This window comes from Dromiciops gliroides, chromosome 4 (assembly GCF_019393635.1).
Source record: "Dromiciops gliroides isolate mDroGli1 chromosome 4, mDroGli1.pri, whole genome shotgun sequence".
NCBI lineage: Eukaryota > Metazoa > Chordata > Mammalia > Microbiotheria > Microbiotheriidae > Dromiciops > Dromiciops gliroides.
In genome coordinates this window covers 234660434-234676823 of record NC_057864.1, presented here as the reverse complement: position 1 = coordinate 234676823, position 16390 = coordinate 234660434, and the positions used below count along the sequence as shown (strand labels likewise).

Here is a 16390-nt window from a genome sequence, read left to right as displayed (position 1 = left end):
GGGGAAAAGATTGAAGGCAAAGGAAAAGGGGACAACAGAGGATGAGATGGATAGATAGTGTCATGAAAACAATGAACGTGAACTTGGATAGACTTTGAAGGGCCTAGTGTGCCCTTGGGGTCAGAAAGGACATGAATGAATGATCCAATAATAACAACAACAATTACATGATCTGTTCTTGATAAAGCCATACTGACTCTTTGTGATCACTACTTCTTTTTCTAGATGCTTACTAAACATATGTTTAATAATGAGTACTAGAATTTTGCTAAAAATCCAAGAAAAGTTCATTGGCATACAGTTGAACTACATTACATTCTCTTCCCTTTTTGAAAATCAGAACTCTCTATTAGCTATATTTGTCCTGTACTTTTCAATATTAATATCTCTCTCCATGGAAGCAGAAGCAAAATTAAAAGATGAGCAGCTCAGGGGCAGCTAGGCGGCGCAGTGGATAGAGCATCAGCCCTGGATTCAGGAGGACCTGAGTTCAAATCCAGCCTCAGACACTTGACACTTACTAGCTGTGTGACCCCGGGCAAGTCACTTAACCCCCATTGCCTCACCCCCCTCCCCAAAAAGAAAAAAAGATGAGCAGCTCTGCCTTTTCTCTGACATCAGTTATACTTTATCTATTCTGAGTATCAAGTTCTATTCCTTCTCCAATCTAATTTTCCCAAAAATAGTTTTAAAAATCTTTGGTCTTGTAAGCCTTAGCATTTTTCACCTGATTTCAGCTCATTGTGAATGTCCAAGGGATAAGGCCTACCTGACAAGGGGCTGTAGCGCTGAGCAGTTGGTGTGCCTCATCCCAGTGAGCCCGAAGCATGGACTGGAATCTCTCTACCAGTTCTACCCGCTGCTCTTCTAGTTGGCGGTGTGCCATCCGTGATTCCTGTACCCGGGCCTGCTCATGAGCCAATCTGGGAAAATGAGGGAAAAGGGGATTTGGGGCTAGAATCCTGAGTCCCTTAGGGAAAACTTGGTGAGGAGACCAGGGAGTCTGATACTTGAAATCTAGAGAGAATCAGAATCTGGGGCCACCCAAGGCCAGAAGAGAAGTTTGAGGAGGTTCTAGAGGCCAGCACCTGAGCTCATAGTCTTGAGCCACCTGCTGATGCCGATCTTCTCGTTCTGATAACTCCGCCTGGAACTGATCCAACTGACCGGACAGTTCCTGCTGATGCTGTTCAGTCAACTCCTGTAACTGCTTCCTAATAACAATTAAATTTCAATTCATTAGTAATAAAAACAATTTTTACAGTAAATTTCACAAAGGTTCCTAAGTAAACAGCAGCCAGAAATGAGAGAGGCCTGAATCTGGAGATGAAAAGGGAAAACAAGAGAAGGGGAAACAGAGTCAAAAAATAGAAAAGCTAAGCTTTGCCCATGACAAGTATACACAGAGCAGGAGTGAGCAGACAACTAGAGAAGGGTGAAATTGTGGACCATCCCTGGTACCTGTGTTGTTCCCGAAGATTGCTCACTTGGCGAAGGCTGCTCTCTTGAACCTGGGCTAGTTGCTCAGTTACTCTTTGCTCTAGCAAAATAGCAAGCTCTGACTCCATCTGTACTCGCTGGGCTTCAAACCGGGCCTGGGTGTGAGAAGATGGATGGAAAGGATAGTCAGGGGGCAGCTAGGTAGCACAGTGGATAAAGTACCAGCCCTGGATTCAAGAGGACCTGAGTTCAAATCCAGCCTCAGACACGTGACACTTACTAGCTGTGTGGCCCTGGGCAAGTCACTTAACCCTCACTGCCCTGCCAAAAAAAAAAAAAAAAAAGAAAGGATAGTCAGGCTGGCCTAGGAACCCAGGGTCCATCCTCTCCTCCTTATTGAGGTTTAAAGAAGCTACAGGCAGGGGCAGCTAGATGGCGCAGTGGATAGAGCACTGGCCTTGGAGTCAGGAGTACCTGAGTTCAAATCTGGCCTCAGACACTTAACACTTAACTAGCTGTGTGACCCTGGGCAAGTTACTTAACCCCAATTGCCTCACTAAAAAAAGAAGAAGAAGAAGAAGAAGCTACAGGCGGAATACAGAACAAATCTAATATCTCACACACACACACACACACACATATACATGTGCACGTACATATGTGCCTATTGACAAGCAGAAGGGAGGAAAAGCAAAGAGTTTCTTTCAATAAAGGAACGAGGTATTTCCTTCCTCCTACCAGTCTATGAATTAATCATCTTTCAAAAGGTGAAATCAAATTATTCTTTTTTCAAAGAAGAAAAACTCCTGATGCACTGTTAGTAGAGCTGTAAATTAGTATAGCCGTTTTGGAAAGCAAATTGGAACTATGCTCCAAAAGTTATCCTTCAACCCAAGAATACCACTAATAGACCTATACTCCAATGTGATCAAAGAAAGAGAAAAAGGAGCTATGTATTCAAAAATATTTATAGCAGCTCTTTTTGTGGTGGAAAGAACTAGAAACTAAGGAGTGTCCATCAATTGGAGAATGCCTGAAAAATCTATGGTATATAAATGTAATGGAATATTATTATGCTATAAGAAATTAAGAAAGATAATTTCAGAAAAACTTGGGAAGACTTGTGTGGATGCAGAGTGAAGTGCACAGAAGAATAATTTACACTATAACATTAACATTGCAGAAACAAATTTGAAACACTTAACTGATTGACACAATGATCAATTAGGATTCCAGACAAGTAGCAATGAAGAATGTAGCCTACCTCGGGGCAGCTAGGTGGCGCAGTGGATAGAGGACCAGCCCTGGAATCAGAAGGACCTGAGTTCAAATCCGACCTCAGACACTTAACACTTACTAGCTGTGTGACCCTGGGCAAGTCACTTAACCCCAACTGCCTCACTAAAAAAAAAAAAAAAAGAATGTAGCCTACCTCCTGACATAACATGATGGATAGAATGAGGCACATTTTAGACATAGCCAGTGTGGGAATGTGTTTTGCTTAATTGTGTTTATTTTGCAACAATGGTTTCATTTTTCATTCTTAACCCAGGGGAGGAAGAAAAAATAAATGCTTAATAGTTGAAAAAACAAAATTTTAATTAAAAAAACAAAATCAATAAAATCTGCAAGGAATGAAGTGTGCATCAACTTATTAACAGAAAATATACTAAGACCATGACTTAGACCTGTTTAAAGGTATATATTTTACTGCGTGCCTACTTTCAATTCTATTAAATTGAACAAACATTAAATATCTACTATTGTGGCAAGTCCTCATGGGACTCCTATGGATGGGAGTAGCAGATCATTTTACTTGTCTCCTAAGGAATTTGTATGCTAGTCAAGAAATAACAATTATGAATGAACATGGAACAACTGATTGGTTCATTGGCAAAGGAGTACAATAAAGCTGTATGTTATCACCTTAATTAGTTAATTCATCATGCAAAATGGCAGGCTAGATGAATCAAAAGCTGAAATTAAGGTTGCTGGGAGAAAAAGCAACAATATCAGATATGTAACACTACGATGGCAGAAAGTGAAGAATTAAGAAACCCCTTGATGAGGGTGAATGAGGAGAATGTAAAAACTGGCTTGAAGCTTCATATTAAAAAAAAAGTAAAATCATGGCATCTGGTCCCATTACTTCCTGGGGCTCAACGATTATTGCAGACAGTGACTACAGCTATGAAATCAAAAGACATTTATTCCTTAGAAGGAAAGGTATGGCAAATCTGGATAGCATACTAAAAAGCAGAGACATCACCTTGCCAAACAAAGGTCCACATAGTCAAAGCTATGGTTTTTCCAGTGAGATTTGACTGTGAGATTTGGACTATAAGGAAAGCTAATCGTGGCAGAATCAACATTTTTGAATTGTGGTGCTGGGGAAGGCTTCTGAGAATGCTTTGGACAGCAAGATCAAGTCAGTCAATACTTAAAGAAGTTAACTCTATTCATTTGGAAAGCCAAATACTGAAGCTGAAGCTTAAATACCTTGGCCACATAATGAGAAGACAGGACTCACTGGAAAAGTCTCTGATGCTAGGAAAGATTGAAGGAAAAAGGAGAAGGGGACAGCAGAGGATGAGATGGATAGATAGTGCTATGGAAGCAATAACCATGAGCTTGGACAAAATTTGGGAGACAGTGAAGGACAGAAGGGCTTGGTGTGCTATGGTCCATGGGATCATGAAGAGTTGGGCTTGACTAAATGACAGTGTATAAGGTATTGTACTAGGTGCTGGGGAAACAAAGACAAAGATAAAACAATTATGCCCTGCCCTTTTCAACATTCTACTGAGAGGAAAGGAAATACATGTATACAGTGAAGTATAACAAGGTAATGTAAGAGGGAGACAGAGAGAGAGAGAGAGAAAATAAAGGTGGGGGGGAGGGTTAAAGGAAGTTTCACAGAGGTGGCATCTGAGTTGAGCTTTTAAAAAAGCCTCTGAAAGACGCAGATAAGGAGCAAGGGAGATATGGTATGGAGAAATGCACACCTGGATTGTAAGAGATGGATTGTACAGTAGAGCTCAGGGACCAAACCTCAAGTTTGGTTGAAATATAGAGTTGGTTCCATCCCTTCTCTCCTTTGAAGCTTCCACCACTCTGGTGCAGGTCCTCATCACTCCACATTCAGATCACTCCAATAGCCTGCTGGTGAGACTGCCTGCCTCAAGTCTCTTATTACAATCAATCCTTCATTCAGACATTAAAATGATTTCCCTAAAGCTCAGGACCAATCATGTCACCTCCCTACTCAATAAACTCCAGTGGTTCCCTATTGCCTCTAGGGTCAAATACAAAATCTTCTGTCAAAGCCTTTTCTACCTTTCCTACAGTGTAAGTCTTCTTACACCTTACTCTTCAACATGTACTCTTCCATCCAATGACACTAGCCTCCTTGCTGTTTCATAAACAAGAGACTCCATCTCTTAGCTCTGGACTTTTTCTCTGATTGTCCCCCATACCTGGAACATTCTTACTTTAACCTGTCGACTACTGACCTCTCTGTTTTCCTTTAAGTCCCAGCTAAAATCCCCCCTTTTACAAGAAACTTTTCCTGACCCCTCTTAATTTTAGTACCTTCTCTGTTTTTTCCTATTTATTTTGTATACAACTTGCCTGTTTATAATTTGCTTGCTTGTTGTCTCCCTTATTATACTGTATGAGGGCAGGGACTGTCTTTTGCCTCTTTTTGTATCCCCAGCACTTAGCATAGGGCTTGGCGCATAAGAGGTACTTAATAAGTGTTTGATTGATGGAAGGGAAGTTGTATTAAATTTTTTTTAATTAATAAAGTATTTTATTTTTTTCCCATTACATGTAAAGATAGTTCTCAACTTTTGTTTATACAAGCTCTCCAATTTCAGATTTTTTCTCCCTCCCTCCCCTTCCTCACCCCTCCTCCCCTAGACAGCAGGCAATCTGATATAGGTTTTTTATATATATATATATATTAAATAAGAGTGGAAAGGCAGACTGTGGATGGTCTTATTAAATACCAAGCTGAGGGTTCATGTTTTTCCAAGGCAATGAAAAGCCTTTCAAGGTTACTGAACAGAAGGGTAATGTCCAAACTTGTGCTTCATAGAGATTATTTTAGCACTAGTGTGGAGAACAGTTTGGGACCCAAAACAGAGATTAATTTAAAGGCTATGATACTAGGGCAGGTAAGAGGTCAGAAAAATACTTTTTTAAAAAGAGATGATAAGGGGCTAAACTAGGATGATGACTCAGTAACTTCTCTTCCTAGCTTCCTTATTACTGTCTAGGTTACCCCCATACTCCCATGTATCCAGGCTCCCAACCTCGTGGTCATTCTCAACTCCTCATTCCCTCTCACGCCCTCACCTCCATATTCAATCTGTTGCCAAGGCCTGTTGATTTTACATATATAATCATCTCTCATATGTGCTTCTTCTCACCTCTGACACTGTCACCAGCCTGGTAGTTTCTCATTCCCTGCGGTAGCCTGCTGGTGGGTATGCCTGCCACATCTCTCCTCACTCTAGTCCATCCTCCCTCCTCAGCTGTAAAGTTGTAAAGCACAGATCTAACCATATCACCCCCTATTCAATCAACTCCAATGGCTCCCTATTGCCTCCATGATAAAATATAAAATTATATTTGTCTTTTAAAGCCCCTTATACACCTGGCCTCTTCCTACCTTTCCAGTCATCTGACACTTTACTTCACTCTGTATATTCTAAGATAGAGTGACTGGCCTCCTCCTGGCTGTTCTACTTTGAATCATTATGCTGAGACAGTCCATCTCATGACTGCACTGGCTGACCCCCCATGCCTAGAATTTTTTCCCTCCTCAGTTCTGCCTCCTGACCTCCCAGCTTCCTTCAGGTCTATCTTCTACAAGAAGCCTTCCTCAATTCCTCCTTAATGGTAGTGGCTTCTCTACAGTTAATCCTGTATATGGCTTATTTGTAACAAAGTTGTTTGCATACTGTCTCCCTCATTGGATTGTGAGTTTCTTTTTTCTTTTTCTTTTTTTTTTTTTTTTGTGGGGCAATGAGGGTTAAGTGACTTGCCTAGGGTCTGAGACAAGATTTGAACTCAGGTCCTCCTGAATCCAGGGCCGGTGCTTTATCCACTGCACCACCTAGCTGCCCCGGGATTGTGATTTTCTTAATGGCAGAGGCTGGTTTTGCATTTCTTTGTATCCCCAGAGCTTTTCACGGTGTCTGGAACATAGTAGATACTTAATAAATCAACAACTTGTTTTTGATACATGTGAAGAAGCAACAGATGAAAGATGTTGTGGAGGCATAAATGATATGATCTGAGAAATGACTGAATGTGAGGGATGAGGGAGAAAATTTGCATAACTGGCACAATGGTGCCCTCAAGTGACATGAGTTTGGAGGAAAAGCAAGTAGTAATGTATACTAGCTCTATTGGTAACGTGGCAGCAATAAACACTTAACAACCTAAAAGTGGGTCTCTTTTTTGACTCTTAAAGATCTTGGACAAACCTTTTCAATCAGGGAGAAAAGTCAATGAATCCCAGTCCTCTCCCTAACCCCTGACCTGCACCAGGCTGGTTTCCAGCTGCAGGGCATCTCTTTCTCTCCGAGCTGTGTCCAATTCCTCTTCTAGCCTCCGCACATCAGACTGAACAGTGGCCAGGAGCTGCTGAGCTTCTCGGGCTGCTTGTACCTCCCGCTGGGAGTTTGCCTGAGGCAAAAGGAAAATCCAAGTACCCTCTTCAAAGGCTATTTATTCTGTCCAGAGTCTAATTTCTATACTCTGTGCTCTGCTTCTAAATCTCCTAACTCCTGCCTCAGCCCTCTCCCCATCCCCACTCTCCAGCCTAAGTCAAACTACCATACATCCGTAACTCTCCTTAGCAACCTGTCCCTCCTGCTAGAACCATGACCCTTTGGCCTTGTCTTCCACATTCCTACCCTCATTTGCCACCACCATGCCTAGTAAACTCTATTTCTGTACCTCAATCCCTTTACCTTAAGTCTTTTATGCACAATTTTCTGCTCATTCTTCCCTTTCTACCCTCTGCTCCATTCCAACATTTCTCTTTCCCTCACCTGCTCCCTCTCCAATTGGATCCGGCCCTCCTCTTGTAGACTCTTACAGCGCTCTTCCAGCTGGCGTTCACGCTGGGTCCATGCCTGGTGCTTTTCTTCCAAGGCAGCCTGGAGTGCTTCTAGCTCTCTATGCTGATTCAGCTGCTCTGTCCGTGCCTCATCCCGTTCCTCCTGTAGAGTCCGACACCGCTGCTGTTCCCGCTCTAAGCTATGAGCCAAAGCTTGTCGTGCTTCTTTCTATAATCACAACAGACAACCATGATAACTACCAATGCCCAATACGTTGACAAACCTCATCTCCTATATTTGAGAAATGCCTCTTTAAACCTATGCCTAGGTGGCACAGTGGATAAAGCATCAGCCCTGGATTCAGGAGTACCTGAGTTCAAATCCGGCCTCAGACACTTGACACTTACTAGCTGTGTGATCCTGGGCAAGTCACTTAACCCCCATTGCCCCGCAAAAAACCCCAAAAAACAAAAAAAAACCCTATGCCTTTTCAGCAAGCCACTGGACACTACTCACACATGGTGTAGTGGAAAAAGTGCTGAATTTGAGGCAGGCACTGTGGATTGAAGTACTAGCTCTGTCATTTACTAACCCTATGATCATCGACAATTCACTTAGGGAAACTGTGGCTCAGAGAAGTTATTGGTAAAATGGAGATAATAGCACACCATCTACACAGGATTGCTGTGAGGAAAGTGGTTTTTAAACATTCCCATACTATAAAAGTGTGCTATTATTGTTGTTGTTATGATTATTACAAATCCCAAGTTATAAGTCACATATATCTCAGCAGGCAATGAGAGAAAAGCCTAAGATGGGAATTGTGGTTGAACATTCCTTACCACTAAAACTAGGCTACTGTCATCAAGACAAGTCCTTTAGTACCAAATGCCACATTTCGCTTCTGAAAGCATATATTAGTAATTACCTCATTATCTACCCACCCAAAACACTTGATTCACATCTTAGCTCTTCAGTCAGAACCCAGAAGCAGGTTACCAGCTCCTTGCATGCCAGACTCCCCTTGCAGCCCACAGTTCCCTAGAAGTCAGAGTCCCAAGATAAGTGAAATTAATCTGACTCTCTCACCAATGTCTCTTGCTCTTGTTGCTGTTGGTCAGCCCCTTCCCGCTCCCTACTCAGGGCCTCCTTGGTCTGCTTTAGACTCTGTTCTAGGCGAGCTATAGTCTATATGCAGGGAGGAAGGAAGAGAGGAAAGAATTCAGGGAGAATAAGGATCCAAGTCCCAGCATGCAATACCAGAATACACAAAGTATACACACTCCAAACTAAAGTTAGCTCTTAGTGATCTAGGGGCTGATTGGGCAGGGGCACTCAATTTTTCCAAAATAGGGTACTAATTCTTTTTTTTAATGCCAAATGGGGCAGGGAGAGAGGACAGTGGGTTAATGTTGACAATGAAATCCATGGTACTAATTTTGGGGGTGGAGTGGCAGACCTACCAACAGAGGCTTCAAGAGCATGCTCACTGGTCAAAGGATGGGAAGTTTTCAAAAGAATCACAAACCAACAAAAACCATTTGAATAAATTTCAAATCATTAATAAAAGAAATGAAAATTAAAACAACTCTGAGAATTTGCCCATCAAATTCACAAAGATGATAAAAAGACAGAAAGTCACCATTGGAAGGGCTGTGGGATGATAGGCACATTAATGGACTATTTGTGGAGTTGAAAGTTGGTTAAATGATCTAGGTAACTTTGAAATTATGTAAGAAAAGTGATTAAAATTTTTAAACATTTGATCTAGTAATCCCACTAACTAGGCATGTTCCTTAAGATATAGAGGGAAAGGTCACAGATAATAAAATATGCATAGCGTAACTTTTTTTGTGTTAACATAAAATTGGAAATAAGCTGAGGGAAGGCTGAAAAAAAATTGTGGCATGTGAAATAGTAAAAGATTATGATGATCATGCAGAATTCAAAGAAATATGGGAAGACCTGTATGAGCTGATGAAGTACAGAATGCAGAACAAAGGGAATAATGTGTACAATGACACCAATGAAAACAACACTAAAAAGCAGCTAAACTCAGATTATATTTAACAACCAATACTGAATACAGAGAGATGATGGAACTTTCTTGAGGTTGGACTGGTGGAACACCATTGCTGCATGCTGATAAATGAGGTCCCTGTGCTGGGTGGTTTTACTTAACTGTTTATTTTGTTATGGGGTGAGGAGGCTGTAATATCAGGGTATAGCTGACTGTGGCATAAGATGCAAGGGACATCAATTTCATTGTTTAAAAGATTATGTCCAAAAATAAATAAATAAATAGATAGATAGATAAATAGATTAATTAATTAATTAATTTAAAAAAAGATTATGTCCAACCTTTGAACCTCTTCAGTGTGTCACTGATCCCTTTAGCAATCCAGTGAAGTCTAAATCGAAGGGGCCCTACTCTGGACCGCTTCTCAGAATAATGTTTTTAAATGTGTAGGATGACAAAATCGATTATACTGAATGAGTTTACCAATACATATATATATATATATATACACACACATATATATATATATATATACACACACATATATATATATATATATACACACACACATATATATATTTAAAAAAAAACAGTTCAAAGGGAGGGCAGCTAGGTGGCTCAGTGGATAAAGCACTGGCCCTGGATTCAGGAGGACCTGAATTCAAATCCGGCCTCAGACACTTGACACTTACTATCTGTGTGATCCTGGACAAGTCACTTAACCCTCATTGCCCCCTCCACACCCCCCCCCAAGTTATTTTAAAAAACAGTTCAAAGACTGCAGGTTAGACACCAGATCTAGTGTCATGTTTCTTGTGACAGAAGCTGCCTTGTCTTCTGATCCCTAGGTAAATACCTCTTGCTGTTGGCTTCGAGTAAGCTCAGCAGCCTTTTGCTCCTCTTGCAGCCCCCGAAGGACTTCTGTCCGCTCAGCCTCATGTCGGTTCCAGCCCTCTACCACTCGGGCCAAGGTCTAGACAGGATAAGGGATGGGGAGGAAGGGAAGATTGGGTGAGATCTTACAACAACCTGTCAGTTGTCTCTGTCTTCTTACTGATTGGTGGCCACATCCATCTCAGAGCATAAACAAACAGTCATTCTTCACAACATGACTAATATGGAAATGTTTTGCATGACTGCACATATATAACCTATATCAAATTGCTTGTCTTCTCAACCAGGTGGAGGGGAGAGAAAGAATTTGGAACCCCAAATTTTTTCAAATGAATGGTAAAAATTGTTTTTACATATAATTGGGGGAAAAACAGAATACTACATTAGTATAATTCCTTCATCCATTGTTCCACAATTCCACTACGGCTAAATCCAATCCCTTGTTTCCCTGTTTGTTTTGTTCATGATATTGTACTCCAGGCCCAGCTTCCCTTGTTCCCCTGGCACCTTGTCCAGTTGCTCAATCATAAGATCTTTCTTTCGGTCTGCAGCCACGGCAACAGCTAACTGCTGCTGCAGTTCTAACACACGGGTCTGTAAATTCTGGATGTGACGTTCACAGTGCTGAGGGGAAAAGCAAGGAAATCATATTCCTTTTTTTACCTATCTTGGCCCAAGCCACAGTACTACCAGAACTTTCTGGTAGGGAAAAATGAAGACTGAAAAACAGTTTGTCTAGGTCCCAGGTGGCACAGTTTGGGCTAAAAGAGGGACAACTGGTAACTATGGAGCAGGAACCTGAGTCATCAAATATCTCCTTAACATGTTCCTCTTAGCCTTCAGGAACCAGAAGTAAATATAACCCTTCTCCCGAGTTTCTTCTTTTCCCCAGCCCCCTGGGAAAGAGTCTCAGAGACCCAAGGAATAACAAAGATAGGAAGCAACTCCCACCTAAGAAGCCTACTGTACACATCAGCTGAACATGGCTAGGGGTTCAGGAAGATTCCCCACTTTCCCTTCCATCTAGGAGATTAGGGTTTGTGGGCAATTAGGTCCCCTAGAAGGGAATAAATGAAGGGCAATGTTTACTTTATTTTCATGCCCCTTCCCCTTCTCCAATACAGCTTGTATAGAGGATATAAGATAGGGAACATCTAGTAGCTTATAGTATATTCTTTCATGTCCAGGACCTATGTCCCACATCTATTGACTCTTTTTACCATCTGTTGCTCCCTTGGGAATGATTCAACTATTCTTCCCTCCTTCAATTTCTCAACTTACCCTACGGCGGGTATGTTCTGTGTCCAAGGCATCTTTTAGTCCCTGCAGATCAGGGAAGTAGTGAGGAGTTCCAGGTCGGATACTAGTATATCGAGGGAACAACTCCTCCAGGGCTGGAACTGAACTGGGTGGAGATAGCTCTTGGAGGGGCCGGGTACTGAGCAAATTACAGAAACTTATAGCTAGAAAGGACCTTAGATTAGATTAAATTAACCCCAAATTCCTTTTACTAGTGAAGAAATGGAAGCTCACTGAAGTGAAGAAACATACCCAAAGTCCCTTAGCTAATTAATGGTAGATGGAGCCAAGAGTCCAACTCTCATGATTGATAGTCCAGTGCCCTTTCCACTGTACCTTGTTATACCACTAAACTGTTGTACCACTATAAGTAGATAAGTTATCAACAGTAAGGGGAGGAAAATTCTGAGCAAAGAAATGAGAGAAGTTGGGAACCTGAATGCCTGTGTTCAAAGATAAAGCAGAGGTTACAGAAGAAAGGACAGATGGTTTAAGAACTTAAATCTCAGGGGCAGCTTACTAGTTGTGTGACCCTGGGCAAGTCACTTAACCCTCACTGCCCCATAAAACAAAACAAAACAAAAAAATAACTTAAATCCCATAGCAGAGTACACCTATATGACTCACGAGGGCCATAACTCACTTCAGCAGGGTAGCTGTGCTGTCACTATCAAAAGAGTCCTCTTCTCTCCTCTCTGGGACAGTACCTGGAACAAGGTTATCCCCTGCAAGCAGCCAGAGGAATCGAAGGGCTAGGGGTAAGGTATGGACAGGGGCAGGCACCATTTGAAGATGAAAGGTAACAAATAATCCTTTCCTGCTGCTTCTCTTCCATGCTCTTCCAGCCCTCCTGACTACACACCCCCTTCAGCCCTAGGGGAGCAGGTTCACTTACGAGGAACAGTGTCCCGAGAAGCTTGGAGCATGCTTTGGAGGTGACCCCGTACACTTTCCATCTCCAAGATATGCTGAGAGCCTCCCTAAAGGACAGAGACCCAGAGCCTGGTTAATCATACACTCTGCTTCCTGTCAAGGGAGATATAATCATCTTGCCTTTTTCCCATGCCACCCCCAACTCTAGAACCCAGGTACTTTAGTGTCTCAGCAAACAGGTATAAATGAAATGACTTCATCAAGAGCCACTTCTCTCACTAGCCTTTTTAGAAAAACCCTCTTGATGACATGTTCAATTAGAATAATGATTAAGTCACTAGATCCAAAATGCTAATGTTAAATCTTGTGGCTTGGCAACTCCTGGTCCCATCTTGTGACCCAGGCATTTTGCCTTCTTGTCTATACTTCCCAATATAGATAGATATGTATCTAAATCTTCCTTGCTCCAAGGATCTAGGTCCCCAACAGTGGCACATCCCCACCCCTTCCCAAAAGTATCACTTGTGTGACATGTTAGGGAGAATCTTCCAGTATGCCAAACTCATAATATCCTGGTCTCCACAAATACCAGTTACTAATAACAAGGACAATTGGTTCCACACTATAATGTCGCACGATGAAGAGAAGGCCTTACTTGGAATCAGAAAGACCTGAATTTGAATTTTGCCTCACTTTTTTTCTAGCTTGTAACCTTGTGTTTACACTTGACTTTTCTCAGCCTCAGTTTCCTCATCTATAAAATGGGGTTGATAAAAATAGCACCTACCTCCCATGGTTGCTGTGAAGATTAAATGAGATAATATATGTAAAGCACTTTGCAAACCTTAAAGCACTATATTTCAGTCATTCTTGACTCTTCATGACTGTTTTTGAGGTTGACAAACATACTAGAGTGATTTGTCATCTCCTTTTCCAGTTCATTTTACAGATCAGAAAACTGAGGGTTAAATGACTTGCCTGGGGTCACACAACTAGTAAGTGTCCATGGCCAGATTTGAACTCAGGTCTTCCTGACTCCAGACCTGGCACTCTGTGCTAACTTCCCAAACACATATACTCTCTCTTTTTACATATATATATATATATATATATATATATATATATATAAAATTGATGCTAGCTATTATTGTAATAGTTAACTTCCTTAGGCATTTGATCTTGTTAGCTCAACTCTTAACTGCTAAATCTACATTTTCTCAGTCCTCTGCCTACCTAATCTTTCTGCAGTTTTTGTCAGTGTTGACTACCCCCTCTTCTACTCCTTTGGCATCTGTGATGGTTCTCTTCTTTTAATTAATAATCAAATAGGTTCTACCTTTTATCCTGGGCTCTCCTCTCTCCCATGATCCCATTAGTTCCCACAGGTTAAATTATTATTTCTGGGAAAATGACTCTGAAATTTATACACCTAACCCTAATCTCAATCCTAAATACCAAGTCCCAAATTGCCAAGTGCCTACTGGACATTTCCACCTGAATGTCCCATTAAGTCTCAAACTCAACATGTTCAAAATAGAATTATCTTTTTTCCCTAAAACCATTCTTCTAGACTTCCCTATTTCTTTTGAGGACAATACTATCCTTCCAGTCATGTAGGTTTGAAGGCTTTGAGCCAGCAGTGATCCCTTCTCCCTCATCTCCCACATCTACTTGTCCCTTCTACACATGACCACGCCCTACTACCTACCTTCAGGCCTAAGATGTCATTGTTCATGACTTTCTGTTTCTGCTTCCAATTTTCTGCCCTTTCCTAACCTAACTCCACAAAACTGCCAAAACAATCTTCCTAAAGCCCATATCTGAAAATATCACTCCCCTGCTCAAAATTATTCAATAGCACCCTGATGCTTCTAGGATAAAATATAAACTCTTTGAGCTATCGTTTAAAGCCTTCCACAATCTGTCTCCAATCTGATTTATTTCATATTAATTTCCACTAATGAATTCCCTGTTCGAGCCAAACTGAACTACTAGATGTTTATCAAACAGCATTTTATTGTCTATCTTCACACTTTCACATAGGCTGTCACTCATACCCAGAATTCACCCCCTCCTTACCACCACTTGTTAGAATTCTTATTTTCTCCACCTCCTATGGGAATCCTTTTCCTGATTGCTGCCTTCCACCCCAAATTTGCTTATCTATGAGTAGTATAGTGTTTCATTTCTGTCTAGCACCAGGCCTTCCTCAGAATAGGCTCTTAATGTTTGTTGAATTAAAGCATGCAACCCAAATTCAACCCTTCACAAAACCTATCTTGTTTCTATATTTATCCAATAGCCACCTAGTGCCCAGCCCCACCTTTCTCTGTGAACTGGTCTCCACCCCAGTTGACAAGCTTCGGCTCAGCTCTTGGGCTAGGCCTTCAAGTTCCTCGGTAGGGGGTGGAGAGTTGGAGGCCAGGTAGAGACTGGTCCTGGCAGTGGCCTCTGCCTTTCGGCTTTGCCGCAAAGAAGCATAAAGCTGAGAGGTCACCTCTGAGAACGTCCCTTGGCTCCGCCCAGGGGGACCTGCTGCATCACTCAGGAGGTCCTCCCGCCGGAGGGGTGAGCTGGGGCTTGGAGCTTGAGCTGCCATGGAGGCTAGAGGGGGAGAGAGCTAAAGGCAGTGGGTGACAAAAGACCTATTGGCTCCATTTAAAAGGGGCCCAGGGGAGAAAGAAAACAGCATAGGAAAAGGAATTGCTGAGATGGGGTCCAGGAAGGAAATCTCCCAAAAACAGATTGGGCTCATACCCGGGAGGTCAGCCTGCTGAGACATCTCCAGAGGCTTAAATCACTGCTGCTTCCATTTGCCCTGAGTGCATGCACTCCGATGGCTCCCCCTGGATCAGGACTCTAATCCAAGAATACTTCTTTGTTCCAAGTCACCATGGCTCCCAGGCCAAGCCTGCAGGGTTCTCCTGATTCTAGATGCCACAGAATGAGGCAAGAAACTTCTCTTCTGCAGCTCTTGAGAGTAAAGGTAGTAGGCAAAGTAAGGGAAGCTTACCTGTTTCAGGGTGGAGGGGAAGGGGAGGAGGAAGTAGAGGGGAGAGAGGAAAAGGAGGAAGATGATGGCTAAAGGTACCCGGCAGTTTCTCCTACCCAATAAGGAGTGGGTGGTAGCGGGGAGATCACCCTACTTTTCAGTAGATGCCCCACTTTGGGCTCTAAGCATCCCCAAGAGAGGGAGGGAGTGAGGCAAACCAAGGACAGGACCCCCAAGAGGGTCCCAAATACGGCTCGGCTTCCTTCAGACCCCTACCTGATCAACATCCTGGAGGGACAAATCCCTAAGGGGCCCGTGTCCTCCCCAGAGAGAACCAAGACTCCTGAACATACCCTCCTCCAGTCCTTCCTGGGAAGAATTTCATGACCTGGCTTCTCAGGGACATCCATCTCCTCAGACAACGCCAGTGGAGAGGCCCTTCCCTACATGCCCTTGGCCGCCGTCCTCACCTAGACCCGGAGCCCAGACCACCCCGAGCTTCTCTTTCCCCTCTACTCGGACCTTTGCACCTCTAACCAGGCTAACATAGGAAAGACGTGTGTGGAGGGAGTCGCTCCCTCCGCAGACCTCCCCCCCCCCCACCTCCCGGGTGGGTGACCCCTTCTCCCTTCCCCCTCCGAGAACAGTTGGATGCCACCTGCCCGTTCTCCCGGCCTCCCGCCCGTGCACCGCAGCATCCATCCACCCTGGTAGGGGTCTGGCAGCACGCGAGGCCCAAATCGCCCGTTTGAACTAGGACTGCTCAAAGAGCCCGGGAAAGGGGCGGGCCGAGGGGCG

The 16390-nt window shown here is 42.9% G+C and overlaps 1 protein-coding gene across 11 annotated transcripts in view; it reads right to left on the bottom strand.

Annotated features, from left to right (window-relative positions):
- Window positions 1–16382, bottom strand: part of CNTROB (centrobin, centriole duplication and spindle assembly protein) — a 41404-nt gene extending 25022 nt beyond the window's left edge. The window contains exons 1-14 of one of the 11 annotated variants that reach the window (XM_043963375.1): window positions 16251–16382; window positions 15358–15613; window positions 14924–15204; window positions 12623–12707; window positions 12371–12479; window positions 11710–11866; window positions 10936–11052; window positions 10391–10507; window positions 8604–8702; window positions 7506–7742; window positions 6991–7137; window positions 1462–1595; window positions 1089–1214; window positions 770–923 (exon numbers count right to left, since the gene is read on the bottom strand). In XM_043963375.1, coding sequence (XP_043819310.1) covers window positions 770–923; window positions 1089–1214; window positions 1462–1595; window positions 6991–7137; window positions 7506–7742; window positions 8604–8702; window positions 10391–10507; window positions 10936–11052; window positions 11710–11866; window positions 12371–12479; window positions 12623–12707; window positions 14924–15204; window positions 15358–15382 — 1788 coding nt within the window. In that variant the 5' untranslated portion in view covers window positions 15383–15613; window positions 16251–16382. Of the gene's footprint in view, window positions 1–769; window positions 924–1088; window positions 1215–1461; window positions 1596–6990; window positions 7138–7505; window positions 7743–8603; window positions 8703–10390; window positions 10508–10935; window positions 11053–11709; window positions 11867–12370; window positions 12480–12622; window positions 12708–14923; window positions 15221–15357; window positions 16221–16250 lie in introns of those variants that run through there. The other 10 variants (XM_043963377.1, XM_043963376.1, XM_043963380.1 and 7 more) reach the window with 10 other exon arrangements.
- Window positions 16383–16390: the final 8 nt, after the last annotated feature.